The sequence below is a fragment of the Pelobates fuscus genome, chromosome 2, assembly GCF_036172605.1.
Source record: "Pelobates fuscus isolate aPelFus1 chromosome 2, aPelFus1.pri, whole genome shotgun sequence".
NCBI lineage: Eukaryota > Metazoa > Chordata > Amphibia > Anura > Pelobatidae > Pelobates > Pelobates fuscus.
This window is the reverse complement of record NC_086318.1, coordinates 450,035,111-450,062,191: the sequence shown is the minus strand read 5'-3', so window position 1 is coordinate 450,062,191 and position 27,081 is coordinate 450,035,111. Positions and strand designations below refer to the sequence as shown.

The 27,081-nt window shown below is 43.7% G+C and overlaps 1 protein-coding gene across 2 annotated transcripts in view; it reads left to right on the top strand.

Annotated features, from left to right (window-relative positions):
• The window catches only part of LOC134587654 (phosphofurin acidic cluster sorting protein 2-like), a 319,708-nt gene extending 296,464 nt beyond the window's left edge, over positions 1-23,244 (top strand). The window contains exons 20-25 of one of the 2 annotated variants that reach the window (XM_063444208.1): positions 10,160-10,202; positions 11,511-11,553; positions 12,201-12,342; positions 13,058-13,287; positions 13,800-13,913; positions 21,252-23,244. In XM_063444208.1, coding sequence (XP_063300278.1) covers positions 10,160-10,202; positions 11,511-11,553; positions 12,201-12,342; positions 13,058-13,287; positions 13,800-13,913; positions 21,252-21,367 — 688 coding nt within the window. In that variant the 3' untranslated portion in view covers positions 21,368-23,244. Of the gene's footprint in view, positions 1-10,159; positions 10,203-11,510; positions 11,554-12,200; positions 12,343-13,057; positions 13,288-13,799; positions 13,914-21,251 lie in introns of those variants that run through there. The other variant, XM_063444209.1, reaches the window with a different exon arrangement.
• Positions 23,245-27,081: the final 3,837 nt, after the last annotated feature.

The window sequence follows — 27,081 nt, the reverse complement described above, 5'->3', positions numbered from 1 at the left end:
GCTCTTGCTGCTGCTCACATGGCACAAGCAGTGGTACCTCGGATCAGGTCTGCTGACGCATCCCGGCGCAATCCTCATGCAGCAGCAGCGTGGAGACACAAGCAACGGGCACACAAGCGCCGAAGCAATGGCACCTGGGCGAGAGGGCCGGGGAGATCACAACCTCTGTTGCGCTCCCGGATAGGGAGCCACGGCGTAAACCGACGACCAAATCCCGGACCTTTCTGCCGCCCCCAGAGGGCGAAGACACTCATCGCAGAGACTCCTCACGTCCAGAGAGCTGCTCGTATGAGCACCTGGAGAGGGACACAACGGCGGACCAAGTATACAGACATGGACAGAGACTTACCGGGTGGCACACTGCCCTTGACGCTCAGGGGAATAGGCTGAACCTGGTATTAGTCCAAACGCCTGCACAACGCAGTCACCTGCATAGGCGGTTGCCACATTGCACACTACACACTACACCCTTCTCTTACCTATTTTAAAATCGTTAAGGTTACTGATAGTAATGTTGTCCCAACAATTAGCGACACACTGTAATGCTCGACTATAATGTCTAGTCTTATCACCAGTGGTTTACTTTAACTTTCTAGAGTAACATCGCAGCAAGATATACAGACATATAACAAATGAAGCCTCTCCCTTACACTAGCCTATAACTTGCCTATTGAATGTTTCTTGATTTAACTCACATGTCTAGCTATTTAACTATTTGATATTACTGTACACGCCTGTTACTCATTACTGTTATTCTCATGCCTACAAACTAACATATAAAAATGTGCTTGTAAATCATCTGTCCCGCATGTTTAGCGTGGAAAAAACTTGAGGATTGCTCTCGGGGCACCTCAGGCCTGCATGTACCCATTATACGCACTGCAAAAAAAAATAAAAAATTCCCGACAAGGTAGGCGTAAGCACATCTAAGCCCCTCCCCTCTCGGCAGTAGTGCGGTCATATGGGAGGGTTTGCACTGTTCATTATGGATGCCTTGCAGTGTTAGTTTGGAGGACCTTTCGCCGGGGAGGATACAGACATGCCTGTGCCCTCCCCCTTATGGATACAGACGAGGCGCAACACGGATGGATGGGCGGCGTTATAGAAGGGGGCGGATATTTCCTGGCTGCCTCACAGCGCCCGACAGGCGGAGCTACACAACACTATCCTGTTTGGGTTGGTACTAACACACCCATGCCTTCCCTGTGAAGTGATTAACCGGTGGTAAGGTCGTCAGACTCCCCTGATTGGTTATGCAGCAGTTGGCTAATTGGAGATTCGCTATTTATACCACACACATGGAAGGTATGGTTATTATGCCCCTGACGACGCTATAGTTAGACGCCGAAACGCGCGTCAGGCTTTTTACTTTTTCACATGTAGGGAGCACTTTGTGATTTTCTTTTATTATTTTTGTGACTATTGAGATTGAGGGAATTCTGGTGCAGGTAGGTACTAGCCTTGTGAAGTGCCAAGGTAAATAAGGACATATGGAGCTGCTGACCCATTATAGCCTCATCTTTGTCTCTTAGGAGCTGGGGATTTTTGTTATTTGGGGTGGGCCTCATGAGGAACTCATGTCCTCTATTCTCTAGGTATTAAGTGTAAGGGGCAGGCAGAGTCCGGTTTTAGGACCTCCGGTTTACCCACTTATTCTTTGAAGACATTTTCCAAGGCAGGGTTCTTTTTCCCATGCATAATTTTAGGAGTTATACTCGCTACCATTGATCAAGTATACCTGATATCTCCTACCCCTCCCTTTTTGGTCTGTCTATTATTATTATTTTATTATTTATATAGCGCCATCAGATTCCGTAGCGCTGTACAAAGGGTATGAGTAGTGGACACTTGGAGGTGTCCCTAGGGGCAATGTAAACACTGCCTTTTCTCTGAAAACACAGTGTTTGCATGAAAATGCCTGAAGGGAGCTATTATACTCACCATAACAACTACATTAAGCTGTTTACTCTACATTAAGCTGTAGTTGTTCTGGTGACTATAGTGTCCCTTTAATGACTAAAAGTAGAAACTGAATGAGGGAAGAGTGGTTCCCTAAAAGGGAGATCCTGAGTAAAAGATAATGCTTTATTAATATTAAGTTAAAATCACATTAAGTGAACAATACCACGCACAACACCCCAAGTTAGAAGAAAAAAGTGATACAAAAAAAGCTGCTTTTAATGATTTAAAAGAAGATAAATAAATCCCGGATCCATGCTAAACTCTTTTTCCCCCTTTGCTTTTTTTTTTGTTGCACGTTTTGAATGCTGGTGTTTGTTTCCATTTTGAAACACATGTATGAATTTTAATATTAATAAAGCTATGTTGTTTAGGGGGAAATATATATTTTTCTAAAGAAAGTTACTTATACAGGCAGTTATAAATATATTTCTCTTTGGTTAGTTTATTTCTTTGAAAACGCATTAGGCCTCAATAAAGGGAATTCTGAAATAGTATTGTAAGGAAACCTAGGATATCCAATCCTCATTTGGTAGTTTTCTCCCGAACCGCCAGAGCATCAGTGATCACTGATTACAGCTCTCCGTTCGGTAGATGAAATAAACAAAATCCATACGAATACAATAGTTTTACAAGATGATTCTCTTAATAAAGCATACAAATCCCCAAACATCTGCCGAAGTCTAGAAGAAGGGTGCAACAGAACTGGCTTTTAATGATCACACACTGGCTTTTATGCAAGTCCCCATGCAAGGGGACATCCCACAGGGAGGGACAAAGTACAACCAATCATTTACAAGAAAAATTTAAAACACTCCCAGCACAAACATACAATTCCCTCCCCTAGTCCTGGAGATAATCAAGTCAGATAAAGTAATAACTTGATTATCTCCAGGCAGACAAATTACAGTTTTCCCCCATATTCAGAACACCCCTTTAGGCATATAGTATGCCCAGCAAACAATATGTTTCCTGATAGCCCCCATCTGGGTGACCAACATATTCAAATTTCACCCAGATCGGTTCAGGGGTTCTCAAAAACTATGGAAGTCTTTTGTGACCGGCTAACCGAGTTTGGGTAGATTTGCCGGTCTATTTTGTTAAGTAGCAAAAACCGAATAATCCCACAAATGGTTTCCCCTGACTCTTAGCAGCGATTGTTCCCCTCATTCGAATGAACAAAAGTACCGAACAGCGCTCTTCTAGCTGTTCGGGAAATAAAGATCCAGCGTTCGTTTGTTGAGACCGGTGTTCGGGAAGTCGAGTGTCCGATTTCAGTTCCAGACACTCGACGACCAAGTCCCGCTGCCTTTGTTCACATAAAAAAAGGTGGCCGCCGTTTTCTCAGCCACATGGTGTTTGGTAGTACGAACACCGGCCGCACAGGTAGAGGGATCAATTGAGGCATTCTTTGAAGTTTAACGAGCCAGGGGGGTGGTCTTTGTTCGGTAGTTACATCTACCGAATGAACAGGGAAGACATATTGAGCATAAAAGAGGTATTTCTTCACAAGTATTTTCCCTAATAAGCACTCCGTAGTACTTCTGTTCTCATTGCAAGTGACCCCTTCTATTTTTCCCAGCACGGCACTCTCTATGTCCTCCTGGCCCTCTCTGTCTCTCCAGCCTGACCCTCTCAATGTCCTACTATGCCACTATGTCTTCTTCTTCCTGGCCCTCTCTATCTCTTCTTATCAATCACTCTCTATGTCCTCCTGGCCTTCTCTATCACCTCCAACCTGCCACCCTCTTTGTCCTCCTGGCCTTCTCTATCACCTCCAACCTGCCACTCTCTATGTCCCCCTGGCCCTCTCTATCACCTCCAACCTGCCACTATCTATGTCCCCCTGACCCTCTCAATGTCCTACTACACCACTATGTCGTCTTCTTCTTCCTGACCCCCTCTATCTTTTCCAATCTATCACTCTCTATATCCTCCTGGCCTTCTCTATCACCTCCAATCTGCCACTCTCTATGTCCCCCTGGCCCTCTCTATCACCTCCAACCTGCCACTCTCTATGTCCCCCTGGCCCTCTCTATCACCTCTAACCTGCCACTCTCTATGTCCTCCCGGCCCTCTCTATCACCTCCAACCTGCCACTCTCTATGCCCCCCTGGCCCTCTCTATCACCTCCAACCTGCCACTCAAAATGTCTAACTGGCCCTCTCTATCTTATCCAGCCCTGCACTCTCTATGTCCTCCTGCCCATATTTATCTCTTCCAGCTCTGCACTGTCTGTGTTCTCCTGTCCCTCACTATCTCTTCCAATTCATCACTCTCTATGTCCTCCTGGCCCTCTCTTTCACCTCCAATCTGCCACTCAAAATGTCTTCCTGACCCTCTCTATCTCTTCCAGCCCTGCACACTCTATGTGCTCCTGGCCCTCTGTATCTCCTCCAGCCTGGCACTCTCTATATCCTCCTGGAACTTGCTATCTCCTACAGCCCGGTGCTCCCTTTGTTTTCCTGATCCTCTATATCTCCTACAGCCCCGTGCTCTCTATGTCTTCCTGTCTGATCCTATCTCCTCCCATCTTGCCTTCTCTACGTTCTACTACCTGACCCTCTCTGTCTCCTCCTCCTAACGGTCACCTTCTGTTGTTGCCTCTGGGTGCATTCGTATCTGTCTTTTGGTTGTTTTTTTTTGTATATCAGTGATGTCCTCTGATACTCACACATGTGAGTAAAAGTTACCTGTATGTGATCCTGATACTGAGTGTATTCTCTCTGCGGCTGTTATTTTCTCTGACAAGTCGTGCGTTGTTCCCTTTGTTTTCTCTGTACGTGAGGGAACACTCACTGTGAGTGAGGCTTCCCTGTAATTATTACATGTAAATACCTGTCAGTATGAGTGAGACTGCCTTTTGTGCTCGTTTCCCAAGGTATCTATGTCTTTCTGAACTTAAAGGGACACTCCGGACCTCCAAAGCAATTTATCTTGCTGAAGCACTTTGTGTTGAGTGTATCCTCTTTTTTTCATTTTGCAAAAAGTGCAAGTTTCAATTGAAATTGACACTTTTATAAATTAACCTGGTTACACCCCCCCTGGCTGTCAATCTGTTACTTCCTGCTTTGCTTAGCTCAGTGGAGATAAACTCAAGAGACAGCAATTGCCCAAAACACCTGCCTTGCAGAGACTTCTCGTTAAGGTGCTTTGGGAAGTCTGTGATTGGACAGCCACAGAAAGTCTGGGCGGGGTTAGAAGAGGGTTTACAATGGCTGCAGACAAGAGATCTGCAGGTTTTATAAGCTGTTTTAGATACAGTCATTAAATGTATCCATGTTTTCATTGTGAGTATATTTTTCAAGCAGTGATTTATTTTTTTTTTCTTTTGGGGGGGCAATGGAGTGCTCCTTTAATAAGTGATGCTCTCTTTCTCAAAGCGTGTTTATGTTTGTACTGTATCGCGCACGTACTATGAGCATATATACGGTCAATTAATATTTCAAATCCATTCACACTGACTGTACAGTGTGCATATACTGTGTATCTGTATACTGCCGATCCATTCACACTGTCATTGTACTGTGTGTATACTGTGTATCTGTATACTGCCGATCCATTCACACTGTCATTGTACTGTGTGTATATTGTGTATCTGTATACTGCCGATCCATTCACACTGTCATTGTACTGTGTGTGTACTGGGTATCTGTATACTGCCGATCCATTCACACTGTCATTGTACTGTGTGTATACTGTGTATCTATATACTGCCGATCCATTCACACTGTCATTGTACTGTGTGTATACTGTGTGCTGCGGATCCATTCACACTGTCACTGTACTGTCTGTGTGTGTATACTTTGTAACTGTATACTGTCGCTCCATTCACACTGTCACTGTACTGTGTGTATACTGTGTATCTGTATACTGCCGATCCATTCACACTGTCATTGTACTGTGTGTATACTGTGTATCTGTATACTGCCGATCCATTCACACTGTCATTGTACTGTGTGTATACTGTGTATCTGTATACTGCCGATCCATTCACACTGTCATTGTACTGTGTGTATACTGTGTATCTGTATACTGCCGATCCATTCACACTGTCATTGTACTGTGTGTGTACTGGGTATCTGTATACTGCCGATCCATTCACACTGTCATTGTACTGTGTGTATACTGTGTATCTATATACTGCCGATCCATTCACACTGTCATTGTACTGTGTGTATACTGTGTATCTGTATACTGCCGATCCATTCACACTGTCATTGTACTGTGTGTATACTGTGTATCTGTATACTGCCGATCCATTCACACTGTCATTGTACTGTGTGTATACTGTGTATCTGTATACTGCCGATCCATTCACACTGTCATTGTACTGTGTGTGTACTGGGTATCTGTATACTGCCGATCCATTCACACTGTCATTGTACTGTGTGTATACTGTGTATCTATATACTGCCGATCCATTCACACTGTCATTGTACTGTGTGTATACTGTGTATCTATATACTGCCGATCCATTCACACTGTCATTGTACTGTGTGTATACTGTGTGCTGCGGTTCCAATAACACTGTCACTGTACTGTCTGTGTGTGTATACTTTGTAACTGTATACTGTCGCTCCATTCACACTGTCACTGTACTGTGTGATTACATTGATAAGCCACAATGTTAAATCCACCCACAGGAAAAGTGAATAGCATTGATTATGCCATTACAATGGCACCTGACAAGGGGTGGGATATATTGGGCAGCAAGTCAACATTCAGTTCTTGAATTCCATGTGTTGGAAGCAAGAAAAATGGGCAAGTGAAAATATTTTGCCAATATTTTGCCAAGGGCCAAATAGTGATGGCTAGAAAACTGGGTCAGAGCATGGCAAAAAATGGCAAGTCTTGTGGGGTGTTCCTGTGATGCAGTGGTTAGTACCTACCAAAAGTGGTGCAAGGACAACTGGTGGATCAGCGTCAGGAACATGGGCGTTTAAGGCACATTAATGCATGTGGGGAGCGAAGGCTAACCCGTCTAGTCCGTCTAGACAAGCTTCTGTAGCTCATATTGCTGAAAAACCTAATGCAGACCATGATAGAAAGGTGTCAGAACACAAAGTGTATCACAGTTTGCTGCGTATGAGACTGTGTAGTCGAAGACCAGTCAGAGTCCCCATGATGACCCCAGTCCACCGTCGAAAGCACCTTCAATGGGAACGTGAGCATCATAACTGGAGCATGGAGCAATGCAAGAAGGTTGCCTGGTCTTTTGCCTGGTCTTTTAGATCATGGTCAGGTATATGTGTGTCATTTACCCAGGAAAGAGATGGTAGCAGGATGCACTATTAGAAGAAGGCAAGCTGATAATGTTATACTGTGGGGAATGTTCTGCTCGGAAATATTGGTCCTGGCATTCATGTGGTTGTCATTTGAACACGTATCACCTACCTAGAGATTGTTGCAGACCACGTACACCCCTTCATGGCAATGGTGTTTCCTGATGGCAGAGGCCTTTCAGCAGGTAAATGCGCATGTTTGGGGATCATGACAAATAGTTCAAGGTGTTACCTTGGCCTCCAAATTCCCCAGATATCAATCTAAATGAGCATCTGTGGGATGTGTTGGAACTCGCAGGACTTAAAGGATCTGCTTCTAATGGTGCCAGATACCACAGGACACGTTCAGAAGTCATGTGTAGTCCATGTCACAACGAATCAGAGCTATTCTGGAAACACGAGGGGACATACATCGTATTAGGGAGGGGGTTTTAATGTTGTGGCTGATCGGTGTATATATTGTGTAACTGTATACGGACGATCTATTCACATTGTCACTGTACTGTGACCGTCTTCTTTTAGGGGTATAGATGCTTCACATTTAAAAAGCAAGAAATATGTAATTTGTAAAAAAAAAGTGTAGCGAACATTGTGTTCATTGTTTTTTTAATCCCCTTGCTTTTTTTCCTCCATTTTTTTCAAATCTATTCCCTCTCTGTTTCCTTCTTTCTCTGCATTCCATTTTTTGTGGCTTCCCAATTCATACCTCTTTGCTCTTTCTCCCTCTCTAACAAAACACGTGTTACTTGACCTCCATACTTTTATCCCCTTATTCCAATACCATTTCTCTTTCTCTTGCCTGTGCCTCCTGGCTCTCCCCCTATCGCTCTTTCTCTGTCTCTCCCCCTATCGCTCTGTTTCTCTCTCACCTGTGTGTCCTGTGTCTTCCCCATCGCTCCTTCGCCTGTCTCCCCCCCCATCGCTTTGTTTCTCTCTCTCTCTTGCCTGTGCCTCCTCTCTCTCCCCCATCGCTTTGTTTCTCTCTCGCCTGTGCCTCCTGTCTCTCCCCCAATCGCTCCTTCGCCTGGCTCTCCCCCTTCGCCTGTGCCTCCTGGCTCTCCCCCTATCGCTCTTTCTCTGTCTCTCCCCCTATCGCTATGTTTCTCTCTTTCTCACCTGTGCGTCCTGTGTCTTCCCCATCGCTCCTTCGCCTGTGCCGCCTGTCTCCCCATTGCTTTGTTTCTCTCTCTCTCTCTCTCGCCTGTGCCTCCTGTCTCTCCCCATCACTCTGTTTCTCTCTCTCGCCTGTGCCTCCTCTCTCTCCCCCTATCGCTCCGTTTCTCTCTCTGTCCTGTGCCTCCTCTCTCTCCCCCTATCGCTCCGTTTCTCTCTCTGTCCTGTGCCTCCTCTCTCTCCCCCTATCGCTCCGTTTCTCTCTCTGTCCTGTGCCTCCTGTCTCTCTCCCTATCGCTCTTTCTTTCTCTCTCGCCTGTGCCTCCTGTCTCTCCCCCCTATCACTCCTTTGCCTGTGCCTCCTGTCTTTCCCCCTATTGCTCTGTTTCTCTCTCTCTTGGCTGTGCCTACTGTCTCTCCCCCTATCGCTCTGTTTCTCTCTCTCGCCTGTGCCTCCTGTCTCTCCCCCTATCGCTCTGTTTATCGCTCTCTTGCCTGTGCCTCCTGTCTTTCCTGCATCGCTCTGTTTCTCTCTCTCTCACCTGTGCCTCCTGTCTCTCCCCCTATTGCTCCTTCGCATGTGCCTCCTGTCTCTCCCCCTATTGCTCTGTTTCTCTCTCTCATCTATGCCTCTTGTCTCTCTCCCTATTGTTCACTTGCCTGTGCCTCCTGTCTCTCCCCATCGCTTTGTTTCTCTCTCTCTCTCACCTGTGCCTCCTGTTTCTCCCCCATCGCTTTGTTTCTCTCTCTCTCTCACCTGTGCCTCCTGTTTCTCCCCCATCGCTCTGTTTCTCTCTCTCTCTCGTCTGTGCCTCCTGTCTCTCCCCCTATCACTGTTTTACTCTCTTACCTGTGCCTCCTGTCTCTCCCCATCGCTCCTTTGCCTGTGCCTTCTGTCTCTCATATCGTGCTCCCTCTCACCTATGCTTCCTATCTCTCTCATCTCTCACCTGTGCCTGCTCTCTTATGTGTCTCTCTCCTGTCTCTCTTTTTCGTTTTCAAATTCTCTCCTGACTCACTGTCGCTGTGCCTCTTTTCACCTGTCTTTGTCTTTCTCTGATTGCATTCATTTCTGTATTCACCTTCTTTTCAAATGATATAATTTCATTCCTTTCTCTATCACTCTCACATCTCACCCCTATCCCTGACTAACCCTTGAACGTCCACCATGTATTTACTTCCCTCACTCTCTCCATTTTTCCCATTTCTTTTCCTCACTCTCTCACTTTACACGTTTCTATTCCTCACTCTCTCACTTTGCACGTTTCGTTCCCTCACTCTCTCCCTTTTTTCCCATTTCGTTCCCTCACTCTCTTACTTTGCCCATTTCTTTCCCTCACTCTCTCCCTTTTTTCCCATTTCGTTCCCTCACTCTCTCCATTTTTACCCATTTCTTTTCCTCACTCTCTTACTTTGCCCATTTCTTTTCCTCACTCTCTCCCTTTTTGCCCATTTCTTTTCCTCACTCTCTCCCTTTTTTCCCATTTCTTTTCCTCACTCTTTCCATTTGCACGTTTCTTTTCCTCACTCTCTCACTTTGCACATTTCTTTTCCTCACTCTCTCCATTTGCACGTTTCTTTTCCTCACTCTTTCCATTTGCACGTTTATTTTCCTCACTCTCTCACTTTGCACGTTTCTTTTCCTTACTCTCTTGTTTCAATCTTTTTTTTCCATTCCCTATTTTCCCATGTCACTGTCTCATTGTACTCTTTTATTGAGTGGATTTTTCTCTCTCTCTCTCTCTCTCTCTTCTCACAACTATCACCCTCCTTCTGCACTGTGTGTCTCTTGTTTTTCATAGTGCCGAAGAAGATTCATGCCAGAAATTTATTCCTTTCATTGGGGTGAGTAACGCCAATTACTTCTTCACCTGTACTATGTAGTTGTAATCTATGTATCTGTCCTTCAATAGTGTAATACCCGGTGTTACTCTATCTGTCCTTCCTATAGTGCAGGCAACCTTCAGCACCGCAGATGTTTCGGACACCCCTTCTCTCCACTCGTCATACTCGATTTACCAACTGACACTTTTGATCACTCCCTCCTTTAGCAAAATATACCTTTCTTTTCTACTCATGGTTAGGCCCTTTTCTCCTTTAAAACATATTTCTGACACACCTGCCCAATCCTCTGCCTTTTTTCTTACCAGAAGCTTCAGGATTCTGTTTGTGGCACCTTCTCCATCTTCACATCCTCTCTTTGCAAATTACTTGATTCTATTGAATATCAATATCACTTGTGCCGACATACCGCTCATCTACTTTTCGTCTCTTAATCTCTCACCCACTTAAAAAGACTATCACAGAAACATAATCTGCATAATAAACACACAGGACATCTCCAGGATCTATTCTTAACACCAGGCAAATCCAGTGTCCAACAATATCCTGTCTGAATACAGCAATTCTGTCCTATCAGGTCGTCTCCTCCGTCTGTGCTATCAGTCTCCACTACACCATTAAGAACACCCGCACTAGACTAATGTATCTCTGTTTAAAACAGCTGGTTAGCGATGCACTCATGGAAGTCCAGACAATCCACCAAAGGGTAAACCGCAATCTCCAAAGTACAAATTAGAAAATACTGAATGTGGAAACTCCAACTGGTAAAATAAAGACTAAAAAATACAATGTTCCAGCTATAGAGTTATGCATTGTATTTATTAGGTATTCATTAGTGCACTATTTGGAGTTGTCACCTTCAGCCTTTTCTTACTTATTTCCGTTATCCTAAATCTCCGGCTTCTCTGGATGTTATGTAGTACGCTATCCCAGAATTTATTTGGAAATCATTTCTGACTCCCCTTTTCATTCTCTCCAGGACTGATGTCTCTTCTGTTCTCTTAATAAAACCTCCCACTTAGTCTGCAGTTTATCTCCCACACTGCACCTGTTTTTTGTAGAATTCCTTACCTCATTCTCTCAGACTATGCCCCATATTCTACAGGCTGTCCCCTACATTCCATAGATTTATACATTGTAAGCGTGATGACTACCAGATTTCTTCTTATCATGTATAGAGATTCCAAAACAAATCTTCCATCAATTCCCAACAATAAATGCATATTGGTGAATGTTATGTGATGTGTCTCTATTATTCTTTATAATTATAAGAAGTATACACTTTCTTGCTATGATTCTTTGTCATTTCAGGTTGTGAAGGTGGGCATTGTAGAGCAGCCAATGGCAGCTTCAGGTACGTCTAATGGCTAGGAGGGACTGAATGTTACAGGATACTGTAAGCAGTGGTTATAGTTTGGGAAGCTGCTAATGGGTGTGGAGACAGACTCAATTGATGGGGTTTTAAACATGCCAGTTTTTTGTTAAAAAGAAAATGTCACCTGTAACCTTCTTCATAACCCAAAACCTTACTAAAGGTTACTTGTGTGTTGCAGTTTTTAAAATTATATTCTAGATAACTGTACTTCTTTTTGTGATTTATATCCTATGTGAGATTAGCATGGCCTCTCCTGGTATATGATCAAATGATGCCATGCTTAAACCCTTGATACTTCATCATTAGAAGGATGTCCATTCCAAACATTATTGTGGGAACAAAATGCCCAAGTATCTATTTGTGCTAAAAGACAGTGTGTGAAGATGGCATTACAGTAACATTTGCTGAAGGGAATTTGAACTGAACAGTCAATACCTCAATGATGACCTGTCCTCTTTAAATGCTTAATGGGGGTGTTTCTCTGTCTCTGTGGATTTAAATTAATGTCCAACTTTTCTTTTACATTTTCCATCTCTTATTTTTCAATCCTCTTATTTTTCTTTCATTCATCTCTCCATCTTTTACATATTTTCATTCATCTACTATAACCTTTTATCATGTCCCAGTGGACTCAGATGAAGCTTCAGTCTGTAGTCCTTCTCTCTTGAGCTCCTCTTCATCTCCTGGTGGGAGCACTTCGATGAGTAAGGACCCAGTGTCTACTCCTCCCCCGTCTCCCTCCGTCAGCAGTGGCCTGTCTAATGCTGGGTAAGAAGGCACAGGGGGGGGTGGAGGGGGATATCTCTTTGAGGGGTAGAGAGTAAGCACCCATGAGTGTGTAAACTAAAACAAATAATAACAATAAATGGGTTATGGACATTTTAAAATAAGGGTAGTATATCATCTGAGAAAAGAGAGGTCACTTTTTGAAAAATGTGATAAAGGTAACAAAGAACCTGATGTAATGAATTTTGTAACGTATGGGCGGCTGAGATGCAGATGTGGCAGAATAATAAGTAGATCAAGACCGGTACCATATGTATAATATATATTTAATAAGCTAGTGATACATGGCTAGTATATGATACCAACATATTGTATCATGGGTTCCTCTCTCTCTCTCTCTCTCTCTCTATATATATATATTTAATAAGCTAGTGATACATGGCTAGTATATGATACCAACATATTGTATCATGGGTTCCTCTCTCTCTCTCTCTCTATATATATATATTTAATAAGCTAGTGATACATGGCTAGTATATGATACCAACATATTGTATCATGGGTTCCTCTTTAGACTAGATCAACCCATGAATTATCAAGAAACAAGGACACCCAGCAAGTGGCAGCTCTTCACTTTCTCTCTCTGTCTCTTGCTGTAGACTTTACCTGTCTTTTTTCAAGGTGATTTTAAGGAAGATTAACTGAGAGGCAGGAAGTCATTTTTTTTTTCTACTAAGAGGTCCATTTGTGGTTTCAGGACCCTGGTGCACCCTCAGGGTGCCGAAGTGATGGGACTACAGGTGGATTACTGGCAGTGGCAAGGAGCAGAACGCAGGAAGGATGGGGATAGAAGAGACACTGCCACCAAAAACACCATGAAGAGCAACTTCCGCTCTCTGCAAGTCAGCCGCTTGCCCCCAGCCGGAGAGACCACCCTCCCAAATTCGATGACCATGACTATTGTCACTCAAGAGAAAAACAAGAAGGGTGAGAGAATTACTAGGGTTACTGTCCTAATAAGGACTGACCCATTTACATGACATCATTATCACTGGTCTGTCACTCTGATGGCCAAATAACACCAATAGGGGTTAGACTCTTCTAGCGCCAAGCAATGACATGTTCACTGGTCACTCCCTCCAAAGGTTAAAGGGAACTAATGACGGTGACCATGTTTAAGGGTGAATCCCTCCTAAAGCCAACATTTACGAATCACAGCCACACAGTGACATGTTAAGTGGGCATTCCTTAGAAGGGTCACATTTTACAAAACATGTCACTAGAATTTTGTCCTTGGAGGAACTAACACTTATACGTGTCGTTATTTAAACACTTATTAGTACACATTGTCACTGAGGGTGACAAGTCATTCATATGGCCAAAATGGATGAAATAACTGGCACATTTTGTAGCTCAGTGACTAATGCTGCTCTGTGTAATGGAGTTATTGCATGATTCAGTCCTTCCATTCTAATGCTCCGTCCTGCCCTCTCTCTCAGTCATGTTCCTCAGTAAGAAGCCTAAGGAGAAAGAAGCGGAATCTCGCAGTCAGGTGATCGAAGGCATCAGTCGTTTGATCTGCACAGCAAAGAACCAGAACACCATGCTGAGAGGTAGTATCTGCCAGCTTTGAAATCTGTTTTCTATCTCAGGGAGTCAGCAAACCGTGACCTAACAAGGCTGTACATGACTGGATTGTATTGCAATCTGCACTAGATGTTATCAAACACAAACTTAAGCAGTGTCCTTTTCACTCCATATATTGAAAAAAAGATTAGTGGGTTCATAATAATGTAAAATAATGACATTTGACAATATTAAATAATCATGAATATAGAATTTGGGAACCAAGTAAACAATTATTTTTATGGGCCTTTGGTGCCACTGAATTTGGATATCAACCAATTACACACGCACACTACTTGTCATTGTATTTGTAAGAAGGCAGTTTGTGAAGGGGTTAAGCATTGATTGTACATTTTGTATATAAACGCTGAACCAGAATATAGTACAAGGAAAGGTGTTCTAAAAGGGAAATTGTTCTCCACCTTCCAGCATTGAAGGTTTCTCAAATTAAAGAGGTGCTAATTGGCTTGAGACATAAATGACAATCCATATCCAGAGTAAACAGTAGATGCATCCACCAGCACAAAGAAGATGGGAAGAGGTCATCACAGAAGGGCAGGAAGAATTAGTATCAGGAGATATTGTGGCAGGAAGTATAATCAGGACAGGGATTTAGTCTAGGGCAAGGAAGAAGAGGAACCTGTGAAGAAACCTGGACAGACAACTTTACACTAGAAGCGAAGATTATCACAAAGTAAAAGTCAAAAGATAAAACAAGACTGGAAGGGATGGCAGAAGAAACTGGGGAAATGGGATCCCTCCACAGGGGAAAGAAATCAGAAGATCTAAGGAGGATAACTAGGATACAAAGGAAATTAGGAAGCATGCTAGTTAAAAAGTGCAAATAGTTATATCTAAAAAAAATGTAAATCTTTAACCTTAAAACAATACTGTGGTAGAAACATTGGGAATACTGGGATAGAACTCAAGCTGCTGTGGGAGGACAATGGAAGTGTAAGTACGTATATATAATATTGCAGCCCAGAATGTGGCTCCTAACAAAGTCAGCAGACCACAAAGATAACATGGATAAATGACAAACAAGCAGTCAGAAAAAGGTCTCTCACTAAATAATCTGAAAGATGGAAATCAGGCTTTCCTCTCATTAACTCCACCCTTCCCCATTATGTTGTATTGCACCGAGTTTATTTAAAGGAACACTAACATTTAAAGTAAATCTTTTACATGTTAACCCCTTAATGATGTTAGGAGTGGGCTTCAACACCATTAGGTCGGCATGGAACATCCTGCATTTTTGGTGTGAGTTGGGTTTGATCCCTGCTCACAAAAGGGAGACCCAGTTATCAGTCAATACCTGTGGTTCCCCTCTGGCAGTACATGAGCTGTACGCAGTGCTGCACACGGCTCTTTGAATCTTTTTAATTAACTGCAGGTGCTATCGTTTAAAACACTTTTCGTGTTCTAAGAATACGGAAGTCCCTATAGTGGCTGTCTGATAGACAGCCACTACAGGAGGACTTAACCCTGCAAGGTAATTGTAGATTATGCTAGCTTTAGTGTACCTATAATCTTAATTTTATTAATGACAGGAGGCTTCGTATTTGCTTAAGTCTCTCTTTACTAGAACTCCACAGCAGCACAGAAAAAACAACCAATCAGAAAAAAGTTAGGTTCTATAAAACTCCCCTCCCCATGCATCATTTCCTCTTTCAAGCTGCGACAAAACAGAATAAAAGGCAGAGAAACATCATGGGGAAGAAAAAAAGTCCTAGATACGATGAATATAACGATGTCCACCATCCGAGAGAGTAACTGTCAAACTTGATAGTGTTGAAGGACTGTAAACTGAAACGAGAGAAAAACAGAATCGAACGGGTTGATTATCCAATGAAATGTACTCTGAATAAACATGTAGGTACCCAATGTAGCAACCAAAATTAACCTAATATGTAAATATCCCAACCCTACTTATGAAAAAAACACAGACATAAGGAACAAGTGACAGGTATCAGAGACAACAAGCAGAGTTGCATACGTACCTGATAATCTAAACTATAACATTAAACAAGGGAGGGACAAGAATGGGTGGGAAATACTCGCCTCCTGTCATTAATAAAATTAAGATTATAGGTACACTAAAGCTAGTATAATCTACAATTTTATAACATGACAGGAGGCTTCGTATTTGCTGTTTCAACGCTCAGTTCACCAATCCAACGCTGTTTGTGTCGCTGGTATCCATTCCAGGAAATATCGGAGTAATCCTAATTGGACATTCCAAGTACGATAAATGACAGACGGATCAAAGACTTAGGGACGTGAGAAGAAACTGCCACCATGTCTCAACTCATGATCCGTAAGGCGGCTCCTCCGAACGTGCCAGGGTCATTCGGCGATGCGGCCTTGCAGGTAGATCTCCAATCTCAAGGAATGCGCCTAAGTCCGCCACCAAAATCGCAATAGAAAAACTGAGGAGGATCTTCCGTTCTTTCCTGTCCCACCCGGTGAGATGTCTCATCCGAGGATAAATTCATAATGCAGGCAATAGTGTGGCCAGACCAGCTGTATTCTAAGTGATACCAATATTCCAAATGGACTGTGTAATCCTCGGACGCAGTAGAGAAAATACTCCAAAAGACGTCCATTCAGGGATCCGAACTGAACTTGTGTGGAGGAAACGGTGGTCGACTACTCCGGGAATAGTGAATCCCAGAAATCTTCAAAGGAATGGGAAAAGCAAACCGGAACGCAGGTTTCCATCCGGAAATGCCCTCGTCCAAAAGTGAAAGATGTCTGTGTAGGAGTCGGGGCACACCAGGTACCTCCATAAAGTCTCGGAGGTCTCCTCGACGGTAGTTGAAAAATAGGTTAGTGCGAATCCAACAAAACGGCTCCCGTGAGGTATAAATAGAGCATAGACGGAGGGTCCTCTATCTCCGAACCATGTTCACCAGGTACACGCTCCGAGGAGACGGGGCAGTCCTGCCATCTATCCCAAGATCATGACCGGGGAAGTCAAGATAACCGGGGTTTCCGGTCTTACCATGTGATCCATACGTACGGTTTTACCTTCAGACCGGGTAATAGGCCTCCCATAATATTGTTACCCGAGCAAGGCAGTGCCTGTTTGCTCCATGAAGGTCTCCGTATCTCCTGACCTCTTGATATGGGAGAAACTGTCTGCGCAGTTTGTTCGTAATGTTCTGTATATCCAAACAGAAAGCAATCTCTGCATCAAATGGTGCAGAATATGCCAAAAACCTGCACTCTCATAATACCGGAGGGCCATCCGTTAGCCGTACCATCTCCAGGAGAGTGTGTAATTAAGTGGGAGACTCCCCCCGTTATACCTCTGAGTATATCTTGCGTGATTCACAGCGGTCCGGATCCAGTAGATCCATTACAGGAGATAGAATAGAGGGATCTAGTCTAAACATGCAATTCTTGCCAGATCAGGCAGTCCTCTAGAATGAAGTCAGTAGCGTGGATGTCAGCTCTAATTGAACGCAGGAGGGACGCCCCTCTATGTAGTCATCAATGTCATGCACAGGTACAAGCCAGTGTGATGAACAGATGGCCGGTACTGTAGAGCGCCGGGTGTATGAGAGAGCCGCGCTCTCTACTACTATGATCACCTACCGCAAGAGCGTCCGGCTGTTAGCCTGAGCGGGCCGCGCCCGTTAGTAACCAACAGCAGAGTCTACATCCGTGACCGGTTCTCTCTATGATAATGGGTCCTCCCAACCTGTCCTCTGTATCCAGCCCAGAACCTGGTTGAGGACGAGTGAGGGGCTGCACCCTCTAATAACGAATCAGTATCCGGTTCTGTATGAGAGGGTTTGCCCTCTGTTCCTGAAAATAAATATACTCGGATCGAGGGCCGCACCCTCCCGTGGTGCAAACTAGAGTCCCTAGAGATTCAGGGTGGCCAAACTGTAGGACGCACCAATTATTAACGTCAGCATAAGGCTGAGGGCAATCTTCGGAAACAACGGTGGAAAAAAACCATCAACCGACTAACCGGACCCCGTGCGCGCGCGGGGTCCAGGTAGACCGTTGGTAGCCTGAGGAAAGCTGGAGACGTTCTCCGCAATCCACGAGTGCCCGAGAGGTCGGAAGAGGTCAAGCCAGGCCTCATGACGACCCGAGCGAAAGGGAAAAGGGAAGTCATGAAAAACCAAAAAAGGCAACAATTAATGTAGACAAGAGAAAATACACCAATTCTATCCGGATAGAAGGCAAACGGCAGGCTGGAAAGTAAGAAAAGTAAGTCCCTCTGGACAGGGTCATGAGCTAACCCAACGCAGGAAAAAACTACTGAACCTATAAGGAGTCCGGGAGGCAGATACGGAGTACAATATCACTGGAGTGCCCAAAAGCACAAGGTGTGCAATACTCAGAGACATGGCCAAGGTAAGAAAGGCTGAACAAGACACACAAGCTGAAACGTCAAGACTGGGCCAAGAAATATCTCAAGACTGATTTTTCTAAGGTTTTATGGACTGATGAAATGAGAGTGAGTCTTGATGGGCCAGATGGATGGGCCCGTGGCTGGATTGGTAAAGGGCAGAGAGCTCCAGTCCGACTCAGACACCAGCAAGGTGGAGGTGGAGTACTGGTTTGGGCTGCTATCATCAAAGATGAGCTTGTGGGGCCTTTTCGGGTTGAGGATGGAGTCAAGCTCAACTCCCAGTCCTACTGCCAGTTTCTGGAAGACACCTTCTTCAAGCAGTGGTACAGGAAGAAGTCTGCATCCTTCAAGAAAAACATGATTTTCATGCAGGACAATGCTCCATCACACGCGTCCAAGTACTCCACAGCGTGGCTGGCAAGAAAGGGTATAAAAGAAGAAAATCTAATGACATGGCCTCCTTGTTCACCTGATCTGAACCCCATTGAGAACCTGTGGTCCATCATCAAATGTGAGATTTACAAGGAGGGAAAACAGTACACCTCTCTGAACAGTGTCTGGGAGGCTGTGGTTGCTGCTGCACGCAATGTTGATGGTGAACAGATCAAAACACTGACAGAATCCATGGATGGCAGGCTTTTGAGTGTCCTTGCAAAGAAAGGTGGCTATATTGGTCACTGATTTGTTTTTGTTTTGTTTTTGAATGTCAGAAATGTATATTTGTGAATGTTGAGATGTTATATTGGTTTCACTGGTAAAAATAAATAATTGAAATGGGTATATATTTGTTTTTTGTTAAGTTGCCTAATAATTATGCACAGTAATAGTCACCTGCACACACAGATATCCCCCTAAAATAGCTAAAACTAAAAACAAACTAAAAACTACTTCCAAAAATATTCAGCTTTGATATTAATGAGTTTTTTGGGTTCATTGAGAACATGGTTGTTGTTCAATAATAAAATTAATCCTCAAAAATACAACTTGTCTAATAATTCTGCACTCCCTGTATAAATGTGTTGTTTTTTCCTTATTTTTAACATTTTATTCATGCTTAATGTTGTGTTAAGTACACATACAGTATTATTTCTGTCACTTAAAAAAAACTATATAAACAAATACAAAAACTTTTAGGTTTTGTTTTGGTTCAGAACTTTGAGAATTGCCCCGTCCTTAAGATGGCAAGTAGGTTTTGATTAAATAAAGACATAATAAAACCAAGCTGTAATCCAGCACCGAGACAGTGTCCTCACAGGAGCCCAATCTGCCTACTCCTCTGGTCCACTCAAAGAAAAATTAGGAACATATGACACTTGCACAACAATTGCAGAGCTTGTCCAATCCAATACTTCTCATTGAGAGATAAAATAGAAAGGTGAACAGCGCTAAAGATCTAAATCCTTAGCACTGTTCACCTTTCTATTGTATCTGTCCATTTATCACAAGGTAGAGGGAACACCTTGTTGGTGAACTGCTGCTCACCCTTGAGAAGAGAGCGCTTATTACCCTTTTGCATTTGATACTTCTCATTGAGAAGCTTTGAGTCCATTGAAGGACATGATGACACCAAATGTGAAGACTTTCACAAAATCAAAAAAATGAAAACTTTCAGTCTGATAGCCACTAGAGTTGTGTTTTAAGAAAATATTATTTTGACATTTTTCAGAAACAATAATGTTTTAAACCAGGGTTAGTCCACCTTTTACCGCCCACTTATGTATCTTTGTTGATGGTGACATTTCCCTACCAGCCACCAGTAATACAGTAACTACATGTTGTTAGCGAGAGTGCAACATATATTTAGAAAGGAGGGTTTCTAAACAAAAAACATGTACTTAAATGGATCTTTTTATTTCTACTTTATTCATGTTCATACATATATCATTTAAATTGAATGAATTTCCACATCTTCATCTATGCAGTGCCTACTAGCATGAGAGCTGCTTAAATTGAAGAAAAAGAAAGTTGAAAACAAAGTTTATTGAAATTACTTTTAACTGATGATTAATGAGATTCTTGAGGCTGATGCTGCGAGACTAAATATTTGATAGCTGTTTCGATTTTTGTAAGGAACAAACTAAGGTCTTTCCGTGATATTCAGGCGGTTTCTCTGTTTGGTGATACTATGATTAACAGCACTAGAGCCTGATTCTACAAGATCTGTGGAAGGAAAAGGTATCAATCCATTAATATAATTTTCCTCATATTTGGATATAACGCAGGCATTTTTTTTTGGTATCTACCACTGTCGAAATCACAGTTAGTCTCTTCATTATATTTAAGTTCTAATAGTTCTTTTTGGCAAGTTATATCAACGTAGGAAATTTGCTAATCCAGTCATACACCTTGAAGTTCAACGTTTTTTTTAATTGTTTTTCCTTATCCAATTTAAGTTTGTTGAGGTGGCTAGTGAACCTTTCAATTGCCTCTGGAGTTACATCATCTTCTATAGATGACAATTTAGGAAACTGATTAAATTCTCTCTACAAATGTAAAGTTTCGGATTCCAGGCATAGTTGCATGTTCTGCGCATGTGTGCGCTTCCTTTTGGTCATCGGGAGAGATTTCACAGGGGTGCCCAAGACGCGTGCACACACGCTTCCTTTTAGCCATCGAGAAAACTTTAGAAAACATAGTTCACATATGGGTGTTGGGCTCTTTTGTGAGGTTTCTCTCAATGGCTGGAGGGACGTGTGCGCATGCGTGGAGCATGTCATTTTGCTGGAAAACCAAGGCTCATGGATAAAACCCACCACCACCCACCATGAAAGCTTGAATCGCCCACTAGTGGGTGGTAGGGACCGGGTTGACTACCACTATTTTAAACGGTCAGAAAAAAATGGATCACAACTACACACCAAAACCATTACATTATGACTATCTTAGGTTAACATTGTAATAATAATATCCCTACCCCTCTCTCTACTCTCCCCAACCTTTTTCTGCCTCTCAGTGACCATTGATGGCGTGGAATGGAATGATGTCAAGTTCTTTCAACTGGCAGCTCAATGGCCGACGCACGTCAAGCAGTTCCCAGTGGGCATCTTTGGCTACACGAAAATCCTGTGATGTTCCTGTGAAGCCATCATGCACAAATGGCGTAGAGAGACAGGATTGCTGCAGGAACAATCACTGTTTATCCCTATATGCCTTCATGCTTTGAGGTAGCCGCTACAACATGACAAATTAATCCTTTTCTGAGGATTAGTCACTAAAAAACCCTGGCCAGCACTTTTCATACAGCCCAAGGTATATTCTTATTAGTTAACCCCCTCACTGACCCACTAACCCTCTACCGGGTCTGCAATGACACATAAGTAAGAAAGACAGTATTTAGAGGAGTGAATGAGAAAGGAAGACCAGTGCAAGATTCAGGTGATAAACTAAGGACTTCTCACTTAATGTAGAATTCAGAAATCTTGAAATTATTTTACACTAGGTATAAATTTGAGACCATTTCTAAATTGTCTACTTTGTTACTAGCACCCCCCCCCCCCCCCCCCAGTGATGAGTCTTCTCACAAGTCCCTGTATGTACAATATATTTTAGAATATGTTTATGACTGCCATCTTTCAGGATTTACATTTTAGTCCCCGCACAGCGAGCACTGCTCAGACTAGAGACCGTCACAGCGAGCACTGCTCAGAGTAGAGACCGTCACAGCGTGACCTGCTCAGACTAGAGACCGTCACAGCGAGCACTGCTCAGAGTAGAGACCGTCACAGCGAGCACTGCTCAGACTAGAGACCGTTACAGCGAGCCCTGCTCAGACTAGAGACCGTCACAGCGAGCCCTGCTCAGACTAGAGACCGTCACAGCGAGCCCTGCTCAGACTAGAGACCGTCACAGCGTGACCTGCTCAGACTAGAGACCGTCACAGCGTGACCTGCTCAGACTAGAGACCGTCACAGCGTGACCTGCTCAGACTAGAGACCGTCACAGCGTGACCTGCTCAGACTAGAGACCGTCACAGCGTGACCTGCTCAGACTAGAGACCGTCACAGCGTGACCTGCTCAGACTAGAGACCGTCACAGCGTGACCTGCTCAGACTAGAGACCGTCACAGCGTGCACTGCTCAGACTAGAGACCGTCACAGCATGCACTGCTCAGACTAGAGACCGTCACAGCGTGCACTGCTCAGACTAGAGACCGTCACAGCGTGCACTGCTCAGACTAGAGACCGTCACAGCGTGCACTGCTCAGACTGGAAACCGTCACATCGTGCACTGCTCAGACTAGAGACCGTCACAGCGTGCACTGCTCAGACTAGAGACCGTCACAGCGTGCACTGCTCAGACTAGAGACCGTCACAGCGTGACCTGCTCAGACTAGAGACCGTCACAGCGTGCACTGCTCAGACTAGAGACCGTCACAGCATGCACTGCTCAGACTAGAGACCGTCACAGCGTGCACTGCTCAGACTAGAGACCGTCACAGCGTGCACTGCTCAGACTAGAGACCGTCACAGCGTGCACTGCTCAGACTGGAAACCGTCACAGCGTGCACTGCTCAGACTGGAAACTGTCACAGCGTGCACTGCTCAGACTGGAAACTGTCACAGCGTGCACTGCTCAGACTGGAAACCGTCACAGCGTGCACTGCTCAGACTAGAGACCGCCACAACTGGCACTGCTCAGACTAGAAACCATCACAGCGTGCACTGCTCAGACTAGAGACCGCCACAACGGGCACTGCTCAGACTAGAAACCGTCACAGCGTGCACTGCTCAGACTAGAGACCGCCACAACTGGCACTGCTCAGACTAGAAACCGTCACAGCGCGCACTGCTCAGACTAGAGACCGCCACAACGGGCACTGCTCAGACTAGAAACTGTCACAGCGTGCACTGCTCAGACTAGAGAACGTCACAGCAACTAGAGACTGTCACAGCGTGCACTGCTCAGACTAGAGACCGTCACAGCGTGCACTGCTCAGACTAGAGACCGTCACAACGGGCACTGCTCAGACTAGAGAACGTCACAGCAACTAGAGACTGTCACAGTGTGCACTGCTCAGACTAGAAACCGTCACAGCGTACACTGCTCAGACTAGAGACCGCCACAACTGGCACTGCTCAGACTAGAAACCGTCACAGCGCGCACTGCTCAGACTAGAGACCGCCACAACGGGCACTGCTCAGACTAGAAACTGTCACAGCGTGCACTGCTCAGACTAGAGAACGTCACAGCAACTAGAGACTGTCACAGCGTGCACTGCTCAGACTAGAGACCGTCACAGCGTGCACTGCTCAGACTAGAGACCGTCACAACGGGCACTGCTCAGACTAGAGAACGTCACAGCAACTAGAGACTGTCACAGTGTGCACTGCTCAGACTAGAAACCGTCACAGCGTGCACTGCTCAGACTAGAGAACGTCACAGCAACTAGAGACTGTCACAGCGAGCACTGCTCAGACTAGAGACCATCACAGTGAGCACTGCTCAGGGTAGAGACCGTCACAGTGTGACCTGCTCAGACTAGAGACCGTCACAGCGTGACCTGCTCAGAATAGAGACCGTCACAGCGTGACCTGCTCAGACTAGAGGCCGTCATATTGTGCAGTGCTCAGACTAGAGACAGTCACTGCTCATACCAGAGACCGTCACAGCGTGCACTGCTCATACCAGAGACCGTCACAGCGTGCACTGCTCATACCAGAGACCGTCACAGCGTGCACTGCTCAGACTAGAGACCGTCACAGCGTGCACTGCTCAGACTAGAGACCGTCACAACGGGCACTGCTCAGACTAGAGACCGTCACAGTGTGCACTGCTCAGACTACAGACCGTCACAGCGTGCACTGCTCAGACTAGAGACCGTCACAGTGTGCACTGCTCAGACTACAGACCGTCACAGCGTGCACTGCTCAGACTAGAGACCGTCACAGCGTGCACTGCTCAGACTAGAGACCGTCACAGCGAGCACTGCTTAGACTAGACAGTCACAGCAAGCACGGTTTAGAATAGAGACTGTCACAGCGGGCACTGGACCCACACAGTGTGGAGTGCCTGACTAGGGTCCCTTCCAGCACAGAGAGAAGATCCCTGTCAAGGAGCTTTAATAACGTTTTATCTCCTAGTTTGGCTTCTGAGCTGACAGTGTTACCTTTGCAGGCAGCTCTCATACCAGATGGTGAGCAGATATGTGTGATTCCTCTTACAGGAGTTTAATAAGTGAATCAGGGATCCTGTGTTTGTATTTCCTATTTGTGTAACGTTTAAAATTCTCTAATAAACCCATAAACAGTGTACATGTTGCCTTTATGTTTACATAGAATGTTTATTTCCGTTTATTGTGAGTTTACAGAGGAAAAGGTTCTATTTTAACTGCCAAGCAGTGTTATATTATCGTAAAATCTATTTTCATATCTCTGGGCTCCATCATGACAAACCTGCTCATGTCTGTTGTCAATCAAGAACAATGACAACAGGACATTTCAAATGTATTCCCCATGGCTCCTTTGTTAATACATGTCACAAATTCACAGGCCAATATCAATCAAGCTTTCTTTCAAGTGCAAAAATCATATATACCTCCTGCTCATAGGATTACAAAGGAGGCACATATATCTAGATGGCATGAACTATTATTACAAAATTATTTTAGTCTAATGACATTCTTGATACAAGGGCCAATGGAACTTACATGAACTGACAATGGATAAGAACTTAATCATAAAATCTTTAGATAAAGGGTGAAATATCGTTTTAATGGACCAAGCCCAATATGTAGAGATGTGCATGGAACATCTCAATGATTAAGATGGCTATGAATTACTAACATGTGACCCAACATCTAAAATTGTCAACCAACTATGACAACTTCTAACAGAAGCCCTGGAAAATAACCTAATTTCCAGTAACTAATATCGCTTTATGTTTAAAGCCAAACCCACTATGGCTACAATGTATTGCCTACACAAGGTCCACAAAAATTAGCAAGATCTACCTAGACGCCCAATAATTTCAGGAAAAGGGTCATTGACAGAGAAGTGCAGTATCTTTGTAGATTGAATTTTATGTCCGCTTGTGGTACAAACACTGTCATTCATCCAAGACACAAGCTCAGCAATTGAAAAACTCACCCAATTAATATGTACATCTAATTCACATCTAGCAAGTCTAGATGTGGTTTCTCTATACTCCAATATCCCTCATGAAATTGGTTTAAATGCCTGCACAGATTCAATGCTTGAATAAAAATCATACCGTCCCCAACTTTGTGCTTTTACCATCGAATTATTGACTTTCATTCTGAAACATAATTTCTTCACCTTCAATGGCAGGATCTACCTTCAGATATGGGGCACAGCTATGGGCACATGCTGTGCCCCAACCTATGTCAACTTGTTTCTGGCATGGTGTGAATTGTTTTTTTTTTTATTTACAATCAACCAACATTTCAAAGTAATATCAAAAGTTAGTATTGTTTTATTGACAATGTGATCTGTCTGTAGGAAGGCTAGGAATCTCAGTTTCAAACATGGGAAGATTCTCTGAACCACAGTGACATTGGGCTCAAACTAACATCAGTCTTTGGGGACAAATCTCTAGAATTTTTAGCTCTTACAGTTTCAATCAATCCTGATGGCAAAGTGACAACAAAATTATATAGAAAACCAACAGCAACTAACAGTTTCCTGAATTGGCAAAGCCACCATCCTGAACCTCTTAAGAGGGGTATTATGTCATAATTGCACCAAGGATGAGGGTTTTTTGAGAGAGGCCAATACTTAAAAAAAAACTTTTTTCTGGAGAGAGGCTTTCCCAGAAGACTTTTTAAAAGGGCCTTCAACCGAGTTAAAAATTGAGAGGAAGAAAGTCGCAATCCAATACCAGAAACAGAGGAAGATAAACTGATAAACTTATAGGATGAATAACTAGATTTGATACAGGTTGGGAACAGGTAAAGGACATAATAAACCAATTCTGGCCTATCCTACAAAGTGATGACTCCACAAGCAGAATAATAACCAAGAAACCATCTATGACTGCCAAGAGGGCCCCAAACAGCGCACATGGCTTACACCCACAAAGGGAATTTTCCGCTGTGGTCCCTGTAAAGACTGTCAACACATCACTCCTACAAAAGAAATTAAATCTTTCATCACTAAACAGATTTTTAAAATACGTACTTTCATTAATTGCTCATCTTTGAATGTTGTTTATCTGGCCAATTGTAAATGTGGGGTCCAATATATTGGCAAAACTACTCAACAACTTAGCCATATAATCTTGCAAAACATTTACACCATAAATGCAGGGAGTGATACACCGATTGTGAGACATATACATAATTTCCATGATGGCAAGGCATCAAATCTCACATTTCAAGCCATTGAAAAGCTTGCCACATCCACAAGAGGGGCAACATCAACCCCAAATTGCTAAGGCAGGAATCAAGATGGATTTCCACCTTTAAACCATTGAGTCCTAATGGACTCAGTGAAGAATTTAATTATACATCTTTCATCACCTGGTTACCACTGCTTGGATCCTACACTACTGAGTGAATTACTCAACTTTTCTCTCGTTTCTCTTTTTTATCATTTTTTATAACAACACCAGACTTGATTTGCCAGAAATTAGCATAACCCTATATCAGAATCACATGACTCACGACAGTTTGAGACCTTGGTACTTGTGGTTATTTTCATAAAAACAACATTGTACTATGCGCTATTTTTCTACTGTACGATACGCTAGGAAACAAGTTGACGGTGAAGTGGGTACTTTGGTTTACAGTTTGTGGGGATTTTTAATTACTGACAGAATTCATACAC